The sequence below is a fragment of the Elgaria multicarinata genome, chromosome 7 (assembly GCF_023053635.1).
Source record: "Elgaria multicarinata webbii isolate HBS135686 ecotype San Diego chromosome 7, rElgMul1.1.pri, whole genome shotgun sequence".
Taxonomy (NCBI): Eukaryota; Metazoa; Chordata; class Lepidosauria; order Squamata; family Anguidae; genus Elgaria; species Elgaria multicarinata.
Window position 1 is genome coordinate 80,982,765 of NC_086177.1, and position 27,978 is coordinate 81,010,742.

A 27,978-nucleotide genomic window follows, 5' to 3' on the forward strand; every position below is an offset into this window, starting at 1 on the left:
CTGGTGCCGAAGCGGCCGGGAGGAGAAGCCGAGCTACGCCCCCGCCCGGTTCATCCCAGCAGAGACCATGACCCAGCCCCAGTGGGGATATTCCAGGGAAAACGGTGAGTGGGGGGCGTTAAGGGAATCCTCCGCGGGGAGCTTGCGAGCATCCCATCTGAGATCCGAGGCTCGGGTAGTGGAACCCACCAGAGCGCCCTCATCCCAAAGGCAGTGCCAAGACAACGGTATTGCATTGGTACCTGTTGGGACACAATCCACATTCCGCTATCATAGTGTTATATCCTGCTTTTTATTCCACACTCCTAATGTGTAGATGAGCCCACCGGTGGCCCCTTCTAGACGAAAACCCTGATCCTGGCATTAGCTTTCCTGGGCTAGAGTCCACTTCATGGGACCACATCGCTGCCGGGGCCCACTTCTTGGTTATGTCGACTGACTTTTTGTTTTCTTTAGGAACATGGGGGAGAGCTGAGCAGCCCCATCGTCCAGACCAGCCTTCCCTAACCTTGTGCCCTCCGGATGGTTTGCACTTTACCATGTTCTGCACCAAGTTAGGGAAAGCTCATATCTCAACTGGTACTTTAAAGGCTAACACGTGTTTACTCAAGACAGAATCAATATGCAGGAAGTTGAATTAAGCCAGGCGATTTTCAGACAGAGCCTTCCCCAACTTGGCAACCTCCAATTTTTTGGGACTACAACTCCCACTATCCACAGCCAGCAAGGCTGAGGATGATGGGAGTTGCACTCCAGCTAGGTTGGCAAAGTCTCCGACTGGCCATGGCTTTTCTGAATCTCAGGTAGAGGTTCTCCCATCATTAGCTCCCTCAGGGGTGATCTGAAACATCTGGTTGTCCTCCCTTGTGCTCCATGATCTTTCCTTTTAACTGGATATGCCAGGGACTTAGAGCTGGGACCTTCTGCATGCCAAGTCTGTGCGTTATTACAGAGCTTTTGTTGGTTGCTTCTGTATTTTTCTGGCTAATTTTGTGGGTGATAGAACAGTGACAGCTTCCTCTTTTAAACTATCGACGATTTTAGCCCATCTTTTTTCCTCAGCCATCAGTGTGCAGAGGCAGTCTCATATCTAGGCACTGATCAAACTTAGACCTGCTTAATTTCAACCCCGTTGCTTCATTATGTGCCATCCGAGCATGCATATGCCATTTGCATGTGGTGTTGCTGCTCTTGTTGCAAAGTGCCTAAAGAGTTTCAAAGGGCTGTCCAGCTAGTACAAGAAAAGCCACAGGCCCTGCCCGCAGGCTCACAACCACAGTTCAAAAGGGCCAAGGCATGGGGTGGAAGAGCACTGGGGCAGCTTCATCTTCACTGGCTAATGGATGGGGCCTCCCATGCAACATGCACAATTCATGTCTCCGTTCAGTCTAGATCTAAGGCTCTTGTTCCAGAACTTGCTTTCACTTCCAGATCCTGACCTTGGTATACGTGATGTAGCATGAACGAAGCATGCCTCAGATCATATGCGGAGTGCCAGTGTGGTGTATTAGTTTAGGACTGAAGAGACCTAGGTTCAAATTCTTGCTCAGCCTAACCTGCCTCACAGGGTTATTTTGGAGACAAAATGTGTCAGGAGAGAACCATGTGTGCCATCCTAACCTCATTCTAGACAGAGTGGGATAAAAATGTAATAGATGAAATGTCTCTCCATGGAGTAAAAATAGCCAGATCCCTGCATTTGGGATTTCCTGGACTTAGACAAATGTCTTGAGCTCTAACAAGTCTTATACTAGAAACTAATCACTGGGTTGAAACCAGGATTTTCCTTCCATGGATGGATGGGTCCACCGCCTGATTTCAGGGATCCCCGCCCCGCCCCCAGAGCTCTGCCTTTGGAGGAAGGGGGCAGGAAGTCCAGTTCCACCAGCTCACTTGATTGACTCAACCCATTTATGCTATATTCATTGAATCACTTCTGTTTTGGGCTGTTTACAGGAGTGTGGAGGCAGAGGTTGTAAAAACATTTCTTGTGGATATTTTCTCATTTGGGTAAACAATATTGCTGGTTTTGCGATGCTTAAATCAAGAGGAAGCACTTAGATTTTATTAAAGTCCTCTACCTGATTTTGGAATCAAAGACTGACAAAAAGGACCCTAACAAAAAGGAAATCCTAAATATTCTTAGGAAGAACATAGGAAGCTGCATTATGCTGAACTGGTTCACATGATCACTGCAGCCCACCGTGGCTTCTTTAAGCCACAGTGGCTTACTTCGTGTTATATCTGAACCCAGGTGATAGGGTTTGTTTGAGGGGGAAACAACCATCAATTAACCCATGGGGTTGTTTTCCCCTCCAACAACCCCTGCTGCTCAAGTTTGGATGATAACGGCAAATCATGGCCACCCCCTACCAAGGGCTGAATATTCAAAATGCCGACAGTATGTGCCTCAACCCACCATGACTTAAATTCCATGGAGGGTAGATCCTGGATCCAATCCAATGATTACCTTTTAGAATAAGAGATGTTAGAGCTAAGTATCATGCAAATCTGATCATTGAATCAGACTCCTGGACCATTGAACCCAGAATTGTCAACAGTTACTGGCAGTGGCTCTCCAAGGTTTCAGGCAAAAATATTTAGTCCTGCCCTGGAGATGCTGGGGATTGAACCTGAGACCTTCTGCACACAAAGTAGCTGCTCTGCCATTGAGCCACAGCCACTCTGTACCGATCCGGAGAAGATTCATGACTTTTGTATAGGAGATTCAATTTGTGTGAAGAACTTATTTTCAGGTAAGATACTTAAGATATGCGTAACCCGCATGGCACAATACAGACATGTTTAATCACTTTTAAACCTCACATAATTCAGTAGGACCCATAAGCGCTACACATCTTGAAATCTGTTTCTTAAAGTCTATGAGACAATAAATACTTCACTTGAGCTGGATCAAACACACTATCATTAGACTGTGTGCTATATATTTGCTCCGCTTTTTGTAAATAGCTCACTAACTGTACGATCCTATACATTCCTGAAATCTTATTCATGACTTAAAATAAAGTAAGCTACGTTAAACATAACAGGGCCTTCTTCTGAGTAGACATGCATAAGAATATGATAGGATAAACATGTACAGGATTGCATTGTAAGAAATATATTTTATTAAGCTAACTTTTCCACTTCCATTTTTCTTAAACAGGGGGACTTCCATACAGTCTTCACAATTTCCCTTTAAACGAATGAAGTTGTAGAAATGCTTGATGGCTTGTATATCAGCCTCACATACTTTTCTTCTAGTGATCAAAAGTGTATGCAGAATAACCTTTTTATTCACTCAGTATTTTAACACTTAATTTTAACTTAAATTTAAATTTTACTGTTTTAACTCTGTATTTTAATCCTATATCAACTTTGCTGTGTGGTTTTATCCTGGTTGCGCTTTTTATACTGTATTTCGTAATTGTGTTTTAAACTGTTGGGTGTTTTACTGTGGTTTTAATTTTTGTGAACCGCCCAGAGAGCTTCGGCTATTGGGCGGTATAAAAATGTAATAAATAAATAAATAAAATAAATAACATCATGGGTGACGTTTATCAAAATCCATTATGACAATGGGAAACTGCACATCCATTCTCATTTTCTTCCTGCACAATCTTGTACATATTTATTCTAAAATATATCTCATTGAGTTCAATGAGACTTACTCCTAGGTAAGTGTAATACTAGACACTGTATTGGATTGCAGCCTTTGACTTTTAAATTAAAGCCCTCTTCATTCCTAATAAGGGATGGTAATGCTGTGCAGCTGAACAAGATACTAAATTGCAAGGTCAGCTTTTAATTCCCAAGTTTGCATTGCCCAAATCTAAACAAACTTGAAAGCAGGTATCATGCAATCTTTGCAAACCTTGTGGCTTCTTCTTCAGAACATGACACAGTCTTGTCCCCGCTTCTTTTTTCCTAGGGCCCGATCGTTGGCATGAATCTTACCCATTCGCCAAAGGGAATAATCAATCACCTGTTGCAATCCTTACCAAGAATGTCTTCAAAGATCCTGTTCTACTGCCTTGGTTTACTGGTTATGATCCCGGTGCAGCTAAGTCCTTGAAGAACACTGGAAAATCTTGCCGGATTGCATTCGATGACACGTTCGATCGTTCAGGTAAATTTTAGTTTGCTGTTTTGTAAATGTTTGTAGTTAACCAGTATGGTCCATATGAAATTTCTGGGGTGGATGAACTGCCAAGTCGAGAAAGGAGAGCTTCAGTCTTCTCCAGCCAACATAGCTAGCTGGGGAATGCTGGGCTTTGCAAGACTTTTTTTCTGTCTAAAAATGCATAAGATTGCACCCTAAGATTCTATTTTTTGGCTAGATCAGTATTGACGTGTTATGGATAGATGGATGATGATGATGATGACAACAGCATGATGATGACGATGATGCAAATTTCAAAATTATTATAAAGGTTTCATTCCAGTTTTGCTCACACTAACTTCCATCGACTGCAACATGTACTTTACAATTGTGGGGGATAAATTATATTGTATAGTACAGGCTAAATTTCAGATGGCCCAATGGCCACATCTACCCATTGGCCTAATCTCATGGACCCTTCAGCATCATCTGGCTCTCTGGTGGCCCATTCCCTGGACTGCCCCTCTTTTCCATTTCATGAGGATGATGAATACACAGAAGTGGTGGGATGGTCCAGAGGTAGAAAAAAACTATGCACTCTAGAAGCACTGCAAACTCTGCCAACTTTTGTATGAGAAATGAACCCAAATGCACTTAGTTTTTCCTAATTTTCCACCAAAGTTGGCAAGGAATAAATGCGTTTATATAGCTGGGGCCCAAACTATATTAATTACATGGTTTGCTCTTGAGTGTATGATTTTTCTTTCAGAATTAGGTAGCATGGTAGGTGCTGTCCAATCTAGATCAGATTCCTAACGTGGCGGGTTGGGGTACTTTGGCCCTTTTAACCCCTTATGGACCCAATCTGGAGTAAGCAGCTGCGCTTGCAAGTTGCATGGGGAAAGACTCTGATTCATTGCTCACCATCATACTTTCAGCTCTCAGTTTGCAGTTCACAAACCAATTCAGATGATGTCCTACCCATCATCTGGTGATGTCTTACCCATCATCTGGTGTACTTCCAAGGTCTGGGATGATAATTCTGAAAATAAATATTCGATGGGATTTTCCTTCTAGCTGATTTTCTCCCTGTGGCTTTCACCCCACTCCCTATGAATGGGAGGTAGCTGTGGGACTGGAATTTTGAGCAGACATATCCTTCAGAGGTTTTTCAATTAAAAAAAATTGTTGGGAGTCCTTAGAGCCATAGCCTAGAGTAAATTAAGTGGTTGGTTGGTTTTAATCCGGGGATGCTTTGGGTAATAGCTTTCAGTGAGCCTTCCTAAAACTATTTTAGAAACTGAAGGATTAGAACTTCACATACTGATCTTAAAAACTTGTAACATCATATCTGCTTGCAGTGTTTTTGCGATGTTGCTGCAGCACTAATATAATGTTCATGTTTTGTGATGTGGTACGAGTGTAACAGTTGTTATGCCCTATACTTCACACATGTGCTGGAGCAGCAAATCTCAGGAACCGGGCTGTTAGCATGCAGAAGTCACCCTATGGGTGTGTGATTGATTTGATCATGGAGCCAGGACGTGTGCCCTTTGTCTTGCTGCCTCTTTGCGTCCTCATCTGTCATATGGCCATGGCAGAATTGATCCAGACTTGAGATTGGTCTGTCTCCAAGACCTTTACATAACTGCATTTTGTGGGTGGTGATTTATTTTTGTATGGGTGCATCTGAGAAGAATTACACAGCTGAAAGGAAGGGAAGCCATCCATTGTGCAAGCAGGCATCCCCGTGCCAACAAAAGAAAGAAAAGTCAAAGCTAAGCCTATCGCCCTGTGCTTAACACATCTTCTATCCTTGGGTATTCCAGCACATAGGATATCAGTCACTGACATGAGACCATCCGAGCTCTGACACAAAAGGATTTAAGATCCGCGGTAGCATTAACTTTGAAATTCCATGCTCTTGCTGGAGGTCAAAGAACTTGAACGTTGTTCAAACAAAGGCCTTCCGGGACTGCCACAGTACATTGGGTTATCAGCTTTCTGCCCCTGGAGACATGGGTTCCTTTCCCTTTTTAGGCTACAAATAAAGACGAGTTCAATATCTCAAGGGGCTTAGGGTTAGAACAGTGGGAGGGTGGCATTATAGGTCAGGAACGAGGTCCACTTGCAGTGCGCCATGCCAGAACGTTTCTCAGCACCTCCAGCCCTCTTTGTGGAGGCTGTTAAGTCTGCGTGCCGAACTCTCGCACTAGGAAAGCCTCTAGCGACGCTTGTTTCCACGGATGAAAAGGAGCATTGCTTTCGACGGAAAATTTCCTTCTTGAAATGCAAGCCAGTATAATTACATATTGACAAACACGCATAGCTGACTTGATTGACCATAATGACAAAGAACGTGCCAAAATTGTCTGCCCAGCAAATGTTTATTTATTCCTGGACCCGTTAATGCATCTTTATTGACACAGCCAACTGTGCTAGACTGTTACTTTGTTTTTATCATAAAACAACACTGCAAAGCCATTGTTTATATCCCGGGGAAGAGTGAGCCTCATTATTTTCGCTTGTGGATTGTCACCTGTCACTGTAAATCTGGCAACAGGTGAGACGTCGCGTCAATGGGACTCGGTCTCCCTATGACTATATATAAACAGGGCAAACATTCTTTGCCTGATAAATTTTGTTTTTACCTGACTCTCAATGGCATCAGTCCTAGGCAAGAATTAATTGTCCTTACAATTGCAGCTTACTGGGTAGATATTTTCTGGAGACGATGCTCTTTTATTGATTTTACTGGATATTGCAAACCTCCAACTGCAGAGTCTGGTTGCCTTGTTTTTTTACATTCGCACTGCAAGAGCATTCATTCTGAACGAGCTACCATCTGTCTCCAGCATCATTTCAATACCAACAGATCTTTCCATACACAAAAAAACTGGTTTGTGTGAAGTCAACAAAAGGGATTTTTTGGCTCCCCCCCCCCCCCACATACATTGCAGTTCTTTTTTGGAACCGGTGGTGCTGGGATTATTGCGCTTTAGTGAATTTGTACAAATTCCTCCAACAATTCAAAATAAAAACCCTTAGAAGGTAGATGCATGGGATGGAGAGAATGGGGCACCATTGGGGTGAGTCAGTGGGTGTGAGTACTGCTGGTGCAGGTGCCCAATTTGTTCCATCACACACAGTTTAAAAAAAAACCGGTTAGGGAGATTTGCACAAATTTAATGGCTGGGTGGTAAACGGAGGAGACACTTGTGCAAATCTCACTGCAGGGCAGTAAAACGGAGCATCTTCTCTTGACTCTGCCTCCCTTGCACCAGCAGTAATTACACCCACCCCAATGGCGGGGAGCCAATAACTCCCATTTTCAACTTCATTGGGACTTGGTGAAGTGGTGAAATGGGAGATGATACTGAGAAGTGTCAGTTTGAGGCGTAATAGCAAGAGAATGATGTGACAAAATCACAATGATGGCCATGTTGAGTTTGTATTAATGCTTATATGTGTTTGCTCTGTTAGATAGAACCCAGGTAAGTCAGGATTAATTATTTAGTAGAGACTGAGGGAAAGGTGGGAGGGGCTTCTGTGTGTGTGTGTGTGTGTGTGTGTGTGTGTGTGTGTGTGTGTGTTTATGAGGAGACCGAGTTTATATAAGGGGAGAGCAGACAGTTATTCAGACAGAGAGGTCCTTAGGGACTGATGAAGCTATATCTAGTTAGTGGGAGTTAGAAGGAGTAGAGTAGGAAGGGTAAGACTAAGGGCTCATCTACACCAAGCAAGATATTCCACTATGAAAGTGGTATGAAAGCAGTATATAAAAGGCAGGAGCCGCACTACTGCTTTATAGCAGTATTGAAGTGCACTGACAACTGTTGGGGCCCATTGACACATACCATATACTGCTTTCATACCACTTATATAGTGGTCTTAGTCAGACCTACCTGTTATTGCGTGACGGAGGGGTGAAGATCTCGCAATGTTTTTATCGCAAGATCCCCCCTCTGTTTACACGCAGCACACAACGGCCTCGGAAGGAGAGGACGTCGCACCCGCCATTTCATCTTTTTTAAAAGTCACAGAAGACGCGAACGAGTGCTTGTGCGCAAAAGATAAGTGGGTTTTTTTTTTAAAAAAATCCCCTGTTCCCCCAACCCCGCCCCCGAAGTGGGCAGAGCTCCTGAGGAGCTCTGTGCCTCGTGTGCGGTCCCAGCTCCTCGTGAGGAACCGGATGCCCAGCCACACATTCCACAGTCTCGGGATCAGCCCAGAACCATGGAAAAAATGGGCTCAAAGGGTAGGGCGAGATCCCAGGACAAGGGAGGGATCATCCCTCCCTGATCCCGGGATCCCCTGTGCATCATGTGAACACACTGGGACCATCCCGGGGATCGCCCCGGGATTTCGCCCTGTCTAGCTATGGCCAGTGTTATATCCTGCTTGGTGTAGACGTGTCATGGGTCCCACTAATTGTCAGTGCACTTCAGTACCACTATAAAGCAGTAGTGCGGCTCCTGCCTTTTATATACTGCTTTCATACCACATTCATAGTGCAATATCCTGCTTGGTGTAGATTAGGCCTTCAATACCACTGTTATAGCAGGTAAATCAGGTAAGGTATCTGGATCTTGTCTGGTTTTGTTGGATGAGTTTTGGTTGATTCACTTTGAGGTTGTTGACAAAGTGCTTGGACAGGTTCATGCAACCATTTTCAAATTGGATCCTTGCCCCATGCCCGGCTCCTCGCGGTTACTCATGAGGAGCCGGGACAACATGCGATGCCTAGCCACATGTTCTGTGATCCCGAGACTATGGAAAAAGCAGGCTAAAAGGGTAGGGCGAGATCCCAGGACAAGGGTGGGATCATCCCTCCCTGCCCCTGGGATCCCCTGTGCACCATGTGAATGCACAGGGATGATCCTGGGGTGATCCCCAGGATATCTCCTGGTCTAGCCATGGCCTTAGGAGGAGTCAGGGTTAAGGAGATTAAGTGAGGGTAGGAGGGAGTGAAGTTTAGTTGAGGCTTGTTTCAAGTTAGTATTAGGAAAGTGGAATTAAAGGATCTGGAGGTGGTTAGTATTCCCTGGGAGGTTGAGGGAGGTAGATGAATGTGGATAATGTAGATCCCGAGGTGGGGGGTGCACGTTTAGGTTAAGTATGATTATGTTAAAAAGATTAAGCGAGAATATATGATATTAATGTGATCAACATTAATGTATTATGTTGTTTTCTTTTAATTGTATTGATGTATGTTTAAGTATTGAAAAATAAAAATATTACATATAAAAAAAGAATAATCTTAAAGTGTCATTTAAAATCTTTTTCTATATAAATAAACTTTGTTCTTATTTTGTTTAACAACCATGTCTGCTAGGTCATTTGCGTTACTTCAGATAGACAATGCACATGCACACTCACACATAAAAGGTTTATTATTCCTTCATCCTTTCAGAAAATAAAGAATAGGGTTGTGGCAGCAAAAGAGAGGTTTGATACTCGTCGTCACTGAGGTTGGTGATGCCACAGAGGAGTATGGGTCCTTGGCCGGTGTCCAGCCATGCCTACCCTTGCTGCTGGCCCTGGTGAGAAGGAGCCTTCACTCTGCACTGGGTCATCCCATCCCATTCCACACCACACCATGCCACACCTTACAACTCTTCTCCGCTTGTGTTTGAAGCACAAAATACTTCCCAGCACTTCCTGATGCGTTTGAGAATCAGTTGCTTTCCCTCTGAAGTTATTTACATTCGTTTGTGAAAGGGAACATTGCCATAGTGGGTGTGATAAGCAGTTTTATAAGGATTAGAGAGAAAGGAGTAGTTGTTGAGACTGTCGTGATGTAGTAAGAGTCTTCAAAAAGAACAACTTCAGAATACAGTGTAAAGTAATTAGTATATATGGAACTATAAAAAGGCAAAGGTGGGATCACAAATATTGCAGCAGGAGAGAGCTAGAAGAGTATTTTCAGTCCCTAATATTATATATTATTACCAAGTTCAGAAGAAGGCATCTCCCTCTCTCTCTCTCTCTCTCTCTCTCTCTCTCTCTCTCTCTCTCCCTCTCCCTCCCTCTCCCCCCCCCCCCCGGAAACTGGATGTGGTATATTCAACAGGAGAAAGTTGGGCAGGGGATGACATAAGAATTACATAATTAGAGATGTAATTCTCAAAATCTAGGGTGGGTGGGCGAAATAGCATCAGGTATTTCCCCCCTTGCTCCAGTAATTAATAATTTTGGGTTCCAGACAGCAAGGACTGAGGGAACGCTCTGTGTGGTTTGCAAACAGCTCAGAAAATGCTAAAGTTTATATTTCCCAGGGAGTTATTCTTTCATATGCCTCAGCTGGTAGATAGAAATTTGAACTTGCGCCTTTCCCCTTTTCAGTACTTGCAAATTAGAAGTTATATTCAAGAAGGAATTAGGGGAATAGACATGGCCAGGGTTTCTACTGCTTTTGATAAGTTTTTGAGCTTGAACATGGCAGAAAGGATTATTGCTCAAAGTGTGTGTGCATGTGATAATGAAACAGAGATAATTAAACAAAGATGGGAAAGAGAATTAAACATAATCTCAGAAGAGCAATGGAATTATATGTGTTGAAAAAATTGTAGAAATGTACTAGATGTGAATACTAGAGAAAACTCTATCTATCTATCTATCTATCTATCTATCTATCTATCTATCTATATGAGGTTTTCTTTAGAATTTCTCTAAAACCCTGGCTGGTGTATATTATTTATATAGTATATAATGTTATATAGTAATATATAAGTTTATATACCATATAAATACTATATAACAGCTGGGTTGTCTAGGTTGTTTCCAACAGTAATAGATATGTGCTAGAGTAGGGGGACTTTTGCCGATATATAGAACCATTGTAATCTGGTTAAGGAATATTGGAACAAGAAAATAAATGGCATCAGAGAAATTACAGTCTATGAATGGCAATTAATCCCAACAACTATACTCCTGGGTAATATTAAAAATCAGATCCTAGGGATTTAGTGGTGAATTATGTGTCAATAGTTGCAATGATCCTCTTAGCAAAAGTTTGGCAAACAACATACATGGGAAAAATTGCAATAAAATGACAAGTTTTAAGTTGTTATGAGAGGGAAGAATGAACTCCATCCAGACTCCCCCCCCCCCCCCGCAAAAAAAAGTTGGATACCATTTATAAATTATTGGAATAGGTTCTGGTTATTTGATCTAGCAACTTTATATGTGTTGTTGAAGTATTGAAATTGCTTTGAATGTTAGTATTGGGAAACAAAAGAAAAAATTTTGTAAGTTGAAAACTGTGATTTGAAAGGTCTATGTAAGTTTTTCAGGTGCCTTTCTTGTAATTATATCTGGTTCTTCATTACGTTAGAAGGCATGCTCTATTTATAGAGAATAAGAGGGTAAATTTTGGGCAAAGGTCCAGCTTCACTTGATGCCTACAAAGTGACATCTAATTAACTCACAAGTGACAAGTGAGTTGACTATTCTTGTTCTCAAACAAGATTGCCGGTTTGTAATTGTCATTCTACAGTGCTACTGTTAGGCTATCAATGGCTACTAGACATGGTGACTATATGCTACCTTTATGAGAGGTCACAGCATGATTCTGAATACCAGTTGCTGGGGAATAATGATGGGAGAGGGCTATTGTGCTCATGTTTTATCGTTGGCTTTCAGTAGGCATCTGGTTGGCAACTGTGGGAATGGAATGGTGGGCTAAATACACCTTGAGTCTGATTCAGCAAGGCTCTTCTTATGGTTTTAGTTCCTAAAGCAGGCAAATCACCATCATCAAACCTTTTGGAGGTCCAATTGGTACAATACTTTTGGGACGACCATTTTCAAATAGAGATGGGGATCACAATATAGTCCTTCCATATTTAAAAATAGCCCTGCTGCCATTGGAAAGCTAGTATGTCAGGGAGAAGGGTGCTAGCTTAACCTAGGCCCTTTCTACACCTAAGGATTATCCCAGGAAAATGGAGGGATCATCCCTGCCTACTCCCAGGATCCCCTGTGTGTCATTTGCATGCACAGGGATGATCCTGGGACGATCCCAGGAAAAAAGGCAGGTATAGAAATGGTCCTAGTGATCTTCCTGATATGTTAGCTTTCCAATGTGTAGGGAGTTTTTTTGGGTTTTTTACATGAAGAAGCATGATGGCATTTTTCAGTGGTTTAGTCCCATTCCCTCACGAAATATGTAGGCTGGCTTTGAATTTAGGAAAGGGAGAGAGGTATGCATCTCTGGAGCTTTATGTATTCTGCTTATGTGTTCAATGCCTTAGGGCTGTTTTAAAATAGCCTATACTTGATCCTTACGTGTAGGAAAGGAACACATCAAAGGCAAATGCTGTTAATCAGGCTGTGCTCCTTCCTTTTTTGATGCTGTATTTCCAAGACAATTCAAGTTAAGAGAAGGTAACTTCAAGGTGGATTATAAATTAGCCCCTTGAATTATGGAAGGAAAGAAGGAAAAACGTATCTATGAGGGAAGTCGCTCCACCAACTGATGGTTGCAATTGGGACAGCTTTAAAAGGGGATTAGAAAATTCATGGAGGACAAGGCTATCAATGGCTTCTTGTCACTATGGCTATATATTGTCTCCTATAACACGAGTAGGAGAGTGCTCTTGTCTTCATGTCCTGCTTGTGGTCTTCCTTAGTTGGCCTTTGGTTTGATCAAAGCAGAACTCTTCTTAGGTTCTTACTGATCTTGCAGTGTGGACCATGTTGGGAGCAGCTCCTGATTTCTGAAGAATTGCCATCACTCCCTCTATTTCAACTTGGGTCTGGGTGGGGAAGGATCTCATGACAGAAATGCCTCTTTGCAATCTCTTCTGATCATCACCAGCAGAGTCCAATCTGTTATTCCCTCATTATGTCCCCTTTAGTTATACTGGTAGCCTGGATGACCAAGCTGATCATTTCTTCAACTGCCATTCACTTCTATCACTGATCTAGCAATACAGCCAATGCACACCTGGGGCCCTCCAGATGTTTTTGGCCACAATTCCCAGCATTGTGGGAATTGATGAGAGTTGGCCAAAACATCTGGAGAGCAGCCACCTTGGGAAGGCTGTAGGAAAAGGAGTAGTCATAATAACATTGCTGTGGACACCAAGGTTGTCTCCTGTTTGAGGGCCTCCTAGGCAAAGGGCTTTCTGGTAGTCCCATTTGATGGCGACTTGGTCTAGCCACCATGTTTCAATTTCACAATGTTCCTCCTATAGCATTGGTCTAGGGTTTTATAGGAGATTTAAATGGAGGCTAGACCCTGCAACCAAGCCGTGCTTGGAGTAGTGGGCCAAATTTTGTAAACCGCCCAGATTAATTTTGTAAACCGCCCAGAGAACTTCGGCTATTGGGCGGTATAGAAATGCGATAAATAAATAAATAAATAAAAAGTGGGGGGGGGGGGGTGAAAGAGGAACTGAGGCAGGTGTTAGCAGTATATCCTAGCAGGGTGCTGGGACCCTGGCAACTGCCCAAGGATGCCAGAGGTGGACACCAGTTCTAGTGGACGCTTCATTTAGAAAGGTGGTGGAAGATAAGATGCTCTCTCTGACATCAACCACACCTGTTAGAGATGCTCATCACCCTTAGATGAAATGCCTTCACACTGCATGGCTGTACACAGCAAAGCCATCTGTTAATCTCTACTATTCCTTACAGTGCTGAGGGGAGGACCACTCCAAGGAATTTACAGGCTGCGTCAGCTACAAATCCACTGGGGTTCTACAGATGACAAAGGCTCAGAGCATGTTGTGGATGCCACAAGGTACGCAGGAGAGGTGAGTATATTTGTACAGAAGATAAAATAAAATAGGAGAGGAGGAGGATTATGTACCCTGCCTTGGGTTCCTTGGAGGAAAAATGGCAGGCTATAAATGCAGTAATCTATTAAACTGCACACAGCTGTGTGCAGTGTGTTAAGGATGAAGAGTACAAACAGCATTCCACCATGTTAAAAGCCGTTATTGGGGGGGGGGGGTCATTCTAACATCCTAAAATGGAAAATGTTTCACCAATCTTTCTGGAGTCCTGCCAGAAAGAAATGCTGGTTTTACATACCCTGCACGTTTCAAGAAGATTGGTGAAATATTGAGGGCAGGATGGCACTTCAAATGACAAAAGCCTCTCTGTTTCAAACTGACTCAGAAATGCTTCCGGGTGGCGACCATTTTTTTTGCGCACTAAAAGCTCCAAATTGGGAGCCTTACCATGCAATCCAGTAGTAGGATTGTGTTGCCCTGTCCTCCTCATTGATGGAATGGACTTTCTTTTTTCGAAAGTCCATTCCTTCAATTTTTAATTATTTTTTTAAAAATCCAATGTTTCCCTATGGGGAATCTGATAAGGCAGTGCATGCACCTCAGATTCCCTGGAGGGAAGGGGGAGAAGAAGGGAGAGCGCGGCCCGCACCCAGCTGCGAGAAACCGGGCAAGTGGGGGGGCTTGCCTGGGGGGGGAGCTTGCCAGGTAAGTGGCCAGGCGGGAGGGGGTGTCTTACCTGCTCCATCGTCACTGGGGCCGGGCTTCAACTGAGCACCCTGGTCCACCCGGAAGCAAGGCCACACCTGCAGCCTTGCTTCCCGGTAGACCCAGGGCGCTCAGTTCAAGCCCAGCCCCGGCTGTGACGGAGCAGGTAAGTGGGGGGGGGGGACTTGCCTGGATCTGCCGCTGCCGCAGTGTGCGGCGGTGGCAGAGCCAGGTAAGGGGACAGCCCGGGGGAGGGGGGTTCTAATCTGCTCTGTCGCGGCTGGGCGCGGGCTTGAATCGAGCCCCCTGGTCAACCCGGAAGCAAGGCCGCAGGTGCTTGCTTCTGCACCTGCAGCCCTACTTCCGGGTTGAGCCAGAGGCTCTAGTAAAGCCACCGCCTGGCCGCGAAGGACAAGGTAAGTGGTGTGGGAGGGGGCATTAAGTGGTGTGGGAGGGCCTTTTAAATCTCAGACATGCCTATTACATATGACTTGGAAGTCACATATAATAGCCACATCAGAGATTTAAATGAATTTTAAAATACTGCTTCCAAAAACTGAATTTGCCTTTTATGCTGCAACCTTACACTGTTAGCTCACATTGAGAAATCCATCCGAAAGGTTAACTTCTTTCCACCTGCCTATCCCAAAGTACACCCAAGTCATATGGGATATGTGCTTTGGGATAGCCAGGTGGAAAGGAAGTAACCTTTTGGATGGATTTCTCAATGTGAGCTAACAGTGTAAGGTTGCAGCATAAAAGGCAAATGCAGTTTTTGAAAGCAGTATTTTAAAATTCATTTAAATCTCTGATGTGGCTATTACATGTGACTTCCAAGTCATATGTAATGAGCACATCTGAGATTTAAAAGATATCTGGTCATCCGTTACACAAAGCCATGAAATTCAACAAACAAAAAACCTACGGTTTTCAAAACAACATTAAGGATGTACAGTTTACAAAAAGCAGGGAAATTGAGAGTTAAGGCTCACAAGCCTTAACTCCACATCCTCCCTAAGGAGGCAGAAAGTACCAGTGAAATTCTCATTCTCCCAAAGCAGATAAACCATGAGGACAAGATGGAGAATAGTATATGCGTAGGTGACTGTGGGTTGTTCATCTAAGTTGTTCGTCTTCAGTTTTCCACAACCCCACAGTCACCTCTGCATATCCTATTCTCCATCCTGTCCTCATGGTTTATCTGCTTTGGGAGAATGAGAATTTCACTGGTACTTTCTGCCTCCTTGTGAGCCTTAACTCCCAATTTCCCTGCTTTTTGGTGCTTGCTTGTAAACTGTACATCCTTAACGTTGTTTTGTAAACCGTAGATTTTTTGTTTATTGAATATATATAAAAGCCCAGACTCCTCCTCCAAGGCAGTTATAGTTTTTGCCCTCTGTCGCCATCTAGTGATATTTCTCGGAACTGCGGCCTTCTATGGAAGTTCCAAGTTCCGAAGAAAGATAACTGCCAGAAGTTTCCGGCCTAGCAGAGGGGCCAAAACCCACTAACCTCCTCACCAGACTGCTCCTCTACATCTGTCGTATGACGGGCTTTTTTGCTACTAAATAATAAAATAAATAAAAACTTCAGTAGGAAACCAAGCTTTCAGTTATTTAAATTATTTCCACTCCCCCTGACACTTCTGAAACAATTGTGAGGAGGTCAATGGTTTTATATGATAGGACTATCAACAAACAAGGTCTCAGTGATAATATCTTATTATGGGATGGCAAGGCTGCTACTTGGGAACAAAGCTTCATGGTGGCTTTTTATCACTTCTTCAGCACACAGAAACAACCGATTGCTGTGGTTATTATTGCTTTTGTTGGATTCCAAATTCCATCACCCCAGCCAGCATGGCCTATGTCAGGGTTTCTGGGAGTTGTAGTCCAACATCCGGAGGGCTGCACCTCCTTGAAGGGCACAATCCTATCTGGATGCCCATCAGCCTCCAAACTTGCTGATGGGCAACCTAAGCATAGCAGGAGGAGGGCGAGGCAATCATTGCCTCCAATCTCCCCCCCTCCCCACACACTCTGGATTTTAGGTAGATTTTTGGCATTTTTGCCCATCTAGCTGAGATATCAGGGAGTGGGAGGGAAGGAGGCTGGGGTGGACCGAGGATTTTTCATAAGCCAACCGGCCCAGTCTCCTTTCCTCCACACCCACAAAACTGCCCCCTTTCCCTCCTTTTTGAGCTTGCATAGAGGCAGCCAGCATGGTCCTCTCCACCCTGGCTGGGAAGGGGCGGGCAGCTTGGACTCCTGAGTCCTAGGTCAGATCACTGCCTCTGAGTTCGGATCCAGGAGTCTGAACTATTCTATGGCCCCACAAGACAATGTCTAGGGACCAGAATGTTGGTCTCTAAGTTTGAGGAGATCTCTATGCCCTCCCACTTCTGAAGTTTTCTGAGGACAATGTGCAAACTTCAGATAGTTTAAATATTAAATTTCTCAAATTCTGTCCTGTATCTTTGCATAGAGTTGAGGTTAAGTTCAAATCCTGAGTCGAACTACTTTCACCCAGAAAAGTGAACAGTGTTCATTCGTACAAGGAAGTTCCAGCAACGCACACTAACATTTTGAACAAAGCCTTCTCAAAAGACAAAAATATGGACTGTGAACTACTAGGGGGCAGTACCAGAAAGTAGGAGGGTCATGAATAAACAAGGAGAGTTGGAACATATGTTGTCAAACTTAGAGTGTGAAAGCAAGGAAAACCCCATAGGGGAGTAAAAAATAGCCAAAGGCAAGGGTGGAACCAAGTAATCTTCAACAATAATATTATTAGTAAAAGTTTTATTAACGTGCCAGGTGCCTACGCGTTTCAAACGCGGTTGCGTTCTTCCTCAGGGCTTTATCTAAAAAACAAAGAAATCCTTTATATCATAATATTTACAATTAGAGGCATTTTCCAAGTATTTGTACCTTAATTTTTTTATATAATATCTAGTTAGAAAAACTTTAAAACAATATGCATAACGAGACATACAAATTGCAAACAAAAAGTAATACATCATAATCCAGCTCATTGTAGTATCTATGCAAAATATAGCCTAGCAGCTTCTGCAGACAACTGCACTAACGTTGTAAGTAAATACTGTTGTTTATTATTGTAAGATAGATTATTGGTTCCTGGTTGTTATATTTTGCATAGATACTCCAATTAGCTGAATGATGATGTATGACATCTTTTTTGTCTTTTGAGAAGGCTTTGTTCAAAATGTTAGTGTGCGTTGCTGGAACTTCCTTGTACGAATGAACACTGTTCACTTTTCTGGGTGAAAGTAGTTCGACTCAGGATTTGAACTTAACCTCAACTCTATGCAAAGATACAGGACAGAATTTGAGAAATTTAATATTTAAACTATCTGAAGTTTGCACATAGAAAACTTCAGAAATGGGAGGTCATAGAGATCTCTAAAGCTGAATCCTGCACTATTATATGTAGTCTGAACACCCTTCCTCATCACCTCTGGAATAGAGTAGAATGCATCAACACTTTAGCGAGCCCTAAACAACCATAACAATTGACATATGCATGTATATGTGATGTGGGCACAGATGTAGAATACACAGTTAATTAGGATCCTTGCTCCCTTTTCCCTTTTATTCTGAAAACGCGGTGGAGGTAAGTGGGTTTTCAGTGTATATTTAATGCATAATCCATTTCAAATAAATTTGTCAGTGCCTATACCTTTTAAATCTGTTGTACCTTTTAAATGAATAGAAGGTCTATAAGGTTATCCTGTTTTCTCCTAATTATCATGTGGATCACTTGGTGGTAAGAATTATAAGGACATTGGATAGTGAGAAAAATCGAATGAATTCTCCAGTGACTTGCAAGAAGTTTGGATTTGTGCCTCTCTGTCATATGGCATTTGTAATGTCTTCTTTGTTTTCAGATTCACTTAATCCACTGGTATTCAAAGTACAGTAATTATAACGATGCCCTGAGAAAAACTGATGGTGTGGCTATTTTAGCCATTCTTCTACAAGTAAGCTCCGATCTCTCTTTTCTTACATGTATTATCATACTTAGTTTTCTTACTTCTTTCTGCCTAATTCATTTAACTTATTTAAACATGTAACCTTGTAGTAGTATTAATACTTTCCCTGTATTACATTAATGTAATCAAAATGTGAGATCTGAATCACACCAAGAAAACACAGTTAAGGCTCCATTCCTACATCCATTTTACTTGGGCATAAATTCTATTCAGCTCAATGGAACTTATTGTGGAGTAGATATGGAGTAGATACCTTGCAATGAACAGATAAAACTGCAGATCTGTCAAACAACAACCCAGAATTCCTACTCAGTGTGTTATTCTTGTTACCAAATAAGAGTTAAAGTCACACTGTTTTGACATTACTGAAAGTAACATTATTGATTATTTATGCAACTGATAAAATTGATTAAAACTGATTGCTTAGTTAATCTCCCCACCTCTTATAATACTAAAACCCGGGGTCCTCCTATGAAGCCAAATGGTGAGAGATTCAAGATGGATAAAAAGAAGAACTTTCTCACACAGCACATAGTTAAACTAAAAGCAGCTTTCTTTCAATTTACAAAAGCTTCCTTCATGGGTTACCTGTAGGCAATGTTTACACAAGCAATGTGGCAAGTAGGAATTCACAAACCTGGTACAACCAGATAATACTTTACTACCACAAGATATAGTGGTGGCTACCAACTTGATGATCAGAAGCCCTGGAAGCAACCTTCACCTCTCTGTCTTCCCACATAGGATATTTTGCTAAATGGGCTTTCTTTCTTTTTGCCTGTCGAACAACAATGCTTCAGAGGGACAGGAAAGGAGCCTAGAAGAGACTCAGGATAGCTCATATTCTGACCTCTCTTGTCTCCTCCCCATCCACCAAAACACCCCCTTTTCCCCCTCTCTGAGGTTGCTTTTCCGATCTTGAAGGACAATCGGTGTGGTTCTTTCTGTGCTGGCTATGAGGGGTTTTTGGAGTATGGTCAGATCGCCAACTCCCTCTTCTGAGATTAGAAAGCTGTCTCTGACCTCTGGGTGGGGGGTATTTCCCAGTATCCTATGACTCCTCAGACAATGTGTATCTCTACATTAAGGGGAAGAAAACCACACACTTACCAAGGTTTTTTCTTGGGTCTTTTCGCATTCACTTTGGGCTTCTTTAGACGGTGAGCAACAGCGACCACATGATTTATAATTGACAACTGCTCCTCTAGCCAATGTTCCATAAAGTTAAATGAAAGAGTGACATCTAGTGGTGAAATTAATCGTGAGATTATTTTGAAAAATCAATTATCCTCATGTGTTTTTTTAAAATGAGATTTGAGGGGGAAGGGGTGGGAAACATCCTGGAGGTTGATGACATCATGTAAATGACCAGCAGACTCCCGTGAGTGGCCAATCATACAATAAATTGCTCATGTAGAGAAACTCATTGTCTGGGGACCATAGGATTGCCCTCTTGGAGGGTTTAAAATGGGATTAGGCAAATTTATGGAGGATAAAGCTATCAATGGCTACTAGTCCTTATAGCTATATATTACCTCCTGTATTAGAAGTAGTATGCTTCTGTATAACAGTTGCTGGGGAACACAAATGGGAGAATGCTATTGAATTCATGTCCTACTTGTGGACTTCCCATGGGCATGTGGTTAACCACTGTGTACGTGCATACAGCAAACCTTCCCAAGCCTAATGTCCTCCAGATGTCTTAGGATACAACTCCCATCATCCCTGATCATTGGCCGTGCTGGTTGGGGCAGATGGGAGTCGTAGTCCAAACATATTTGGGTGGGGATGAAGCCAGGTTGGGGAAGTCTGGTGTATAGGATTGCAGCCTAAATTTTTTGAAGGACTAAAGGTACCCCAATTAATCAGAGAACAATTTTCAATCCAAAACGAGTAATAATTTTTATTACAAGAACTTAAAAATCCCCTGAGCAGGAGGTGCCATATTAGAAGAGACATTCCTACAAGAGATGAGCCTACAGTTATTATTATTATTTGGTATTTTACTACCACTTTGGACAATAACTGAAGAATTGTGGTTACAGCCCAGGAACAAGGTACAATATCCTTGCCTTTTTTTTTTTTTTTTTTTTTAGGAAATTCTGTCAGAATGTGTCAGAATATGTAATGCACAGTTTACTCCGCTTCCTCAGATGGTGGGACGTTGGACTGTAAGGCATGGAGCAGCCTTCCCCAACATGCTGCCTTTCAGATACGTTGGATTGCTGTTCCCATAATTCCCAACCAGCGTGACCATTGTCTATAGCAGCCTCCAGATATCTTGGGCCATGATTCCCATTGTCCCTGACCATTGGTCATGCTGGCTGAGAATTATGGGAGTTACAGTCCAACACATTTCAATGGTTCCAGGTTGGGGAAGGCTGACCTAGAGCAAACATGATCCAGCAGCCTGTCTGGATCATCCTATTGCTTTCTCTTTTAGCAGCACCATGTCTGTCTACACCCCCAACATGCATTTAGAATTCCAATGCAGTCAGAGTTCAGAACTAGTTGCTGCCTTCATGTTAACTGGAGTGTAATGAAGTGACAGCAAACCAAATAAAATGAACAATCAGGCAAATTCTGAATTTGTAATGTTATTTTCCTCTTGTTTTTAAACCCAGCAGGCATTATTTTTCTTGGTGTTTTTTTCTTTCTTTCCTGTGCAAGATGTTCTCAAAATGTTGATAATTGAAGGGACAGATGGGATGATTAAAGATCAATTCTGCGAAGTTGTCATGATTTATAACTTGGTGAAAGAAAATCTGCTTCCACAGCTACTCAGCTTCTGTTTTCTGCCTGACAGGTAGGGAAAAATCTCAAGCCAGAGATGAAAAGAATTCTTGAAGAAATAGACTCCATTAAGACGAAGGTAACTAGATGAATTTTAGACCAACAACCAGATTTCTAACACGTTTTCTTTGTATTAAGAGGAACCAGTAAGCTTAGATCGTGGATGGGATTTATTTATTTATTTATTTATTTATTTGTAACATTTATACATTTATTTATTTATTTGTAACATTTATAAACTGCTGAATATAAGAGAATCTCTCAGCAGTTCACTACATTAAAATAATTTATGACAGCCAGCAAGGCAGACAAGAAATGTTGTGGGGTTATTTGAGGGCGGTTTCCCCCTAAAACAAGCCATGCTGCCCAGGTTTGGATCACAAAGCCTGGATGGGTAATTGGGGAACAGGATGTGCTGTGGATTAAAACTAGTCACTGTGGCTTATTTAAGCAATAGTGGCTTATTTTGATCATGCGAACCAGGTCACTGTGATTATTCCAGAAACTTGGAGCAGCATAGCCAGACCTGGGGAAAGTAGTAGGAAAAGACAAAGGATGCCAATATTAGATGAGCCTGAGCATTTTTAAATTTGGTGGGTAGAGGATGTCTTCCTCCCAGATTTAGAATTTTGGGGTCCTAGGGGAGGAGAATATGATTAACATTGTATCCTCCACACTCTCTTGTAGAAAACTATAGTCACAAAAAACTGGATTTGTGTGTGAACCCTTTCACTTAAAATGGCTGCTGGAGGTAATAGTAGTATTTATTGTGCCCATCCATAGCATCAACTAGATCTTTTCTCTTCAGATGGATTTAATGGCGGCATTTCTTTTCTTATTTCTTTAAGGGAAAAGAGGTTCCTTTTCAAAACTTTGATCCATCCATTCTTTTCCCTCAAAATCGGAGCTACTTTACCTACCAAGGGTCCTTTACTACACCTCCTTGTGAAGAGTGTGTTACCTGGATTCTTCTGAAAGAGCCTATGGTTGTCAGTGAGGACCAGGTAAACCTTAGCAATGAACGCAGTTGTCTTTGTTTCCTTATCTATGCATTTTGTGTGAACTATACATACACATACAGTTTGCCGAAGACCTTGTTCCGTTAATCAGAAACTATATGCATGATTCGGTGCTGATACATGCATGAGAAATGCAGAGACATTTTAAGAGATGGCTTTAGGAGAGTACAGATGGAGAAAAACTCCTGGTGGATGCAATCAAACACTGGTGTGTGCCTCTGCACAGGTATATTCAGGGGCAGTATTTCTCTGCCTCTATCAAATCTCCTATGTGTTGCCCCGCAGAGCTTTTCAGGGTTGTCTGGGCTTATTACATGCTCACCATAAGGATGCTGTGGATCCATCAAATACCCGATTGCACTTCCAAGATAAAATGTCTTACATCTGCTGGGACTTAGGGTTCATCTACACCAAGCAGGATATTGCACTACGAAAGCCTTATGAAAGCGGCATATAAAAGGCTGGAGCCACACCAAGCAGGATATAGCGGTATGAAATAATTATAACGTATGTGTCAGTGGGCCCCAACAGTTGTCAGTGCTCTTCAGTACCACTGTAAAGCAGTAGTGTGGCTCCTGCCTCTTATATACCGCTTTCATAGTGCAATATCCTGCTTGGTGTAGTTTAGGCCTTTGACACCACTGTTATAGCAGGTAAATCAGGTAAGGTATCTGGATCTTGTCTGGTTTTGTTGGATGAGTTTCAGTTGTTTCATTTTGAGGATGTTGACGAGGTGCTTGGACAGGTTCATGCAACCATTTTCATATTGGATCCTTGCCCCTCTTGGCTTAGAAAAACTGGCAGTGAGGAAACAGCCGACTGGGCCGGAGAGGTGATTAATGCCTCTTTGTGAGAAGGAAATGTCCCGGGCTGCCTGAAAGAGGCAGGTGGTGAGACCACTCCTGAAGGAATTCTCCCTGGATTTGGAAAATCTCAACAAATTTAGGCTGATGACAAATGTTTGCTTCCTGGATAAGGTCCTAGTTTTTGTCTTAGTTTAACGTTTCCTTAGAATGCAAAATGCAGCTTAGCTTTGGCAGGGTTGCCTAACTGTGCAACATAAACCTTCTTGAAGCCTGTGCCTGTTTACTGTGCCCCCCCTGTGCCTATTTACCTGTAAAGATGTTCTTCTGGCTTTGATGGAATCCACTTCCAAAAAGGCTACAATCCAGAGGTCATAAAGATCTATCAGCACAAAACCTGTGATCTGGCACATTTGCAAAATCCATGTTAGACTGGAAAATTTGCAGTCGAGGATACTTCAGAATTTTCAGCAGCCTAGCACTACGTTGGGCAAAATGTACCTGCTTGCTTCTTTGCAGCACACACAGAATGCTGTGTTGCGTGCATGCTTTATTTAGAACTGAGCCAGAGCTGTTGATGTGAGCAAGCTAAAATGAAAATGCATCAATGCATCACCCATCAAATTTCCCCAGTCTCCTCACTATGTAATGTATTTATAATGGTGAGAAAGTAATTTAGAATGCACAGCTAAGTGCAGACTTGTTGATTAGTTGTGATAATCAGAAACCTGCTCGCATATGATTCCCATTCTTCTGAACCCCAGCAATCAGTACACTTTGACAAGGACGTGAATAGTGTGTCCAGTACTAAGAAGCAAAAGTGGAAATGTTCAGAAGAGCAGTTTCAGAAATCCATCAGGAAAGAGCCATATGTGTAATCAAACCAATATTATGTGAGGATGCTTTTTTCCAAATGTACTTTGAGTTATTTTGAAACACATTTCACAAAATTCAGTAGGATGTATTCCTACTGAATCTACCTAGAACTGCATCCTGATAAATCAGTGAATGAGTGTGCTTCAACTGAAGAGAGAGGACCAAGGGTCTAGGGCCCAATCTACACCTACAGCCCTTTCGCAACAGAGGAGGGGTGATGGTGAGTTTTCCCGCTTCTGCGATAGGCAATCACGGGGCACACGCAAGCGAAGTTCCCCGCAATGACAGGAGTGCCATTGCAGGAGCACGTGTGCCCTGTTATGGTGGTTCCCCATGTGTATCGGTAGAAGTGGGCGGGGCTAGGAAGATGGGTACGGGGCACAGGATTTTTTAAAAATTACTCGTGAGGGATACTCACGAGATACACAGCAACACATGGGAGGGATGGGAACTCTGACGAATATGCGCTCCTGTGCAGAGATATGTTTGTGTTTTTTAAAAAACAAAAACAACACCATACACAGTACACACGCCCCTCACAGGTAATTGGCTGTTCACTTATCCTGCAACTTGAACAGCAACGACCTCATAAAGGGGGCCCCACACCACAAACATTCCTCGTAATGGACACGAGAGAGCCAGAAAAAATGTGACAAAAACAGTCAGCGATATTCTGGGGAAACTGAGAGGTGGAGCTGTGATCACCGTGGGAGCAGGTGAACGTCACGTGGCCCGTTAGTGACAGCTACGATACAATCCTGCAATAAACGGCTGGTGTAGACATCACCCTAGGTCAGGGGTGGTGAACCTCTTTAAGCAGCCCAAGGCCCGAATAAGATTTTGGAGAAACTCTCAAGGGTGAGTGGGATTGAAGGCAGAAGTGGCAGGAGCAAAATACCCACAATACCAGCCTGTATTAGCTTCAAGTTCTTCCTGCCAGGAACTAAACCTTCGGAGAGGCATTTCAACCTTTTAGAATGGGGAGAAAACTTCACCCAAAAAAGAAAGAAAAGAAGAAGCTGTGGCTAGATTTACACTGCTTTATAGCGGTATTGAAGTGCACTGATAACTGTTGGGGCACATTACACATACCATATCCTGCTTTCATAGTGATATATCCTGCCTTTTATTCCACATTTGTAATGATTTGACACAAGGACCTAATCTACACCAAGCAGGATATTGCACTATGAAAGCAGTATATAAAAAGTAGGAGCTACACTACTGCTTTATAGTGGTATTGAAGTGCACTGACAACTGTTGGGACTCATATACTGCTTTCATACCGCTTTCATAGTGCAATATCCTGCTTGGTATAGATTAGGCCAAGGTGTAAATCTGGCCTGGGAAACCAGCAAACGACTAGAAGTTGGTGGAAAGAGGGTGGCAGCAGGGGAAGGAGGTGGGGCTGTTTGGGAACCCAGAGTGCTGTATTAGGAAGCGAAGTGAGATGGATTTGGCCTGCAGGGCTGGGACTGAATACCCCTGTTCTGTGTAGTCCAATGTTCTGTTTCCAAAAGAAGTCACGCAGATGTCTCCAAGAAGCCCTAAAACAGCCTTTTAGACTTTATTTTATTTATTTATTTATTTATTACATTTCTATACCGCCCAATAGCCGAAGCTGTCTTTGCATAATAGTTCTAATGTGATAGTGGTCTAGATGTGGGAATTACTAGGACAGGATTTATAGCGCATTTATTTATTTATTTAAAACATTAATTGGCCGTCTTTCAAGGCAGAAGCCCTCACAAGGCAGCTTACAACAATAAAATACACAAAAACAGTTAAAACAGTAAAAGCATAAAAACGTAAACCCAAATAAAATAGCAATTAAAAACAATGAAAGCCAACAATAAATAGAGCAAAAGCAAACAACGGCAATAGCAGCAACAACAGTACTGATATCATGAGAAGGCCACGGTGCAATAAAATGTTTTCAAGACCCTCTTAAAATCCTGCAAGGATGGTGCATGGCGGAACACCCCCTCCGATGGGAGTTTGTTCCAAAGGTGTGGGGCCACTGCAGAGAAGGCCTTCTCCCATGTGATCACCCACCTCATTACTCTCACAGGTGGGCAGATTTTGATAAGCAAATCTTGCTTGGTTGTTGTTGTTGTTGTTGTTGTTGTGATATCAATGTATCTGGTGCCTTACATAGACAATATGGATGGGTCACTAGCAGGACTGGCTTCCCACATTTTGAAATAAGTGAAGTAATGCACATTACCTTCTAAAGAGGGGGTGGGTAGATAAGGCAATTTCAGAGTCTATAGTTGTATAGTTGTATACTTGTTGTATCCTTCCTATTGGGTTGCCTCCCCCCACTGCCATCTTGGGTAGCCTCTGGCCCCTGAAGTCATTGTCATTCCTCTATCTGCTTGGTGCTTCACACTAGTGCAGTTTTGCTAGGGTGGTCCTAACAAGACTGTATGTATTTTGCTTCTCTGCAGATGTTGAAGCTTCGTAGCCTTTCTAGCAATCCTGCAGAGCAGCCCCACTGCCCTTTGGTGGACAACTGGCGGCCCCTTCAGCCTCTCAATACCAGGATGGTACGAAGTCCGTGCCAATAGAATCTTGGCTGAAGTTGACCATCTTCAGTGGGGAAGACCCAAGATTCCACACTCATGCTGTGTACTATCTGCTGTTCTTCCTCTGGATCTGAGCTGTTGAGCCAGAAATTCTGAGCAATCAAACAGATCAAGGTTACTAAACGAATCTAACCTCTAGAGGACAAACACAAAATTACTCTGGGAAAATTCTAACCTCCATATTAAAATGTTAGATTTCTGTATGTAATCTTTCTTAAGGCAAGCATTTTTATTAATAATTATATGACGCAAAAAAAAAAGTCAGCTATTGTTTAGTTCCTCTCTCTCTCTCTCTCTCTCTCTCTCTCTCTCTCTCTCTCTCTCTCTCTCTCTCTCTCTCCCCTCCCTCCCTCTTCGGCATCTCTACACCTACCTGCTATCTTGGACAGTGGGGGGAGGATCCTGGGCTTTCCCATTTCTGGGATCGTCCCCAAGCGTCTAGATGGCCACACGACATCCAGGATGATGTTGTGGCCCTCATTTTTTTCCCAATGAGGGAGAAGGAGCGCAGTTACGCTCCTCTGCAAAAAGGTAAAAAAACATCCCTGCTCCCCACTCCTGATGGGCACGGACTGCCCCTATGCAGTTCGGTGCAAATTTTACAGTTCCAGCGACATGCGGGGACGACAGGAGGACCCAGAAGCAGCAACCACATGGCCCGTGCTCTGCGGGATGGTCCCGGGACCGCAGAAAAGTCAGGTTTTCTGAGGTTGCCTATATCCCGGGGAAAGTCCTTGCTCATCTTGGGTTGCCCCCAGGATCCCCTGTGCATCATGTGGACACACAGGGACAATCCAGGGACTACCCCGACATATAGGGCTGGTGTAGACATGCCCCCACCTCTCTTTCACACACAGCCAAATTGGTTTCTGCTATCTTTTATATCCCTGTAAATTAAGGCTACTAGAGAAGAAGTGAAATGTGTTTCTCTATAATATTCACATACGAACATGACTTCTGTAAAAATCACACAAATATACCATTTAGACTCTGATCCTATACCCATTTTCCTGGGAATAAGCCCCATTCATCTCAGTGGGACTTACTTTTGAGCAATATGTATAGGATTGTGATACTGAATCACCAAAATGTGAATTGAGAGAAAATCAACCCAGAAGACTAACCCTAAACCTGTTCCTTCTCCCCAAAATTGAAATTGAGACATCCGAACAGAATATAAAATGGGATAAAGAATTCTTATTTTATCGTACAATGGTATCTTAATTTCATGCTATATTATTTGAAAGAATTATGAGTCCAAAACAACCAGGATTTTGTTTAATATATAGGTAATCTTAGTCAATCCAAAGCAGAATGTTTTTTTTCTGAGGAGAGAA

General features: G+C 42.7%; 1 protein-coding gene across 1 annotated transcript; it reads left to right on the forward strand.

Annotated features, from left to right (window-relative positions):
• On the forward strand, positions 1–27,850 carry LOC134401707 (carbonic anhydrase 3-like). Its single transcript, XM_063130896.1, has 7 exons — positions 1–104; positions 3,932–4,129; positions 13,745–13,863; positions 18,458–18,550; positions 21,369–21,434; positions 22,204–22,359; positions 26,504–27,850. The coding sequence occupies exons 1-7, from the start codon at positions 68–70 to the stop codon at positions 26,621–26,623; spliced, it is 789 nt and encodes a 262-aa protein (XP_062986966.1). The 5' UTR covers positions 1–67; the 3' UTR covers positions 26,624–27,850.
• Positions 27,851–27,978: the final 128 nt, after the last annotated feature.

Coding starts and splice junctions, on each gene's coding strand:
- LOC134401707 (XM_063130896.1), top strand. CDS start 68: ATGACCCAGCCCCAGTGGGGATATTCCAGGGAAAACG. Junction 105..3,931: donor GGGATATTCCAGGGAAAACG/GTGAGTGGGGGG, acceptor CTTTTTTCCTAG/GGCCCGATCGTTGGCATGAA. Junction 21,435..22,203: donor TAGACTCCATTAAGACGAAG/GTAACTAGATGA, acceptor TATTTCTTTAAG/GGAAAAGAGGTTCCTTTTCA.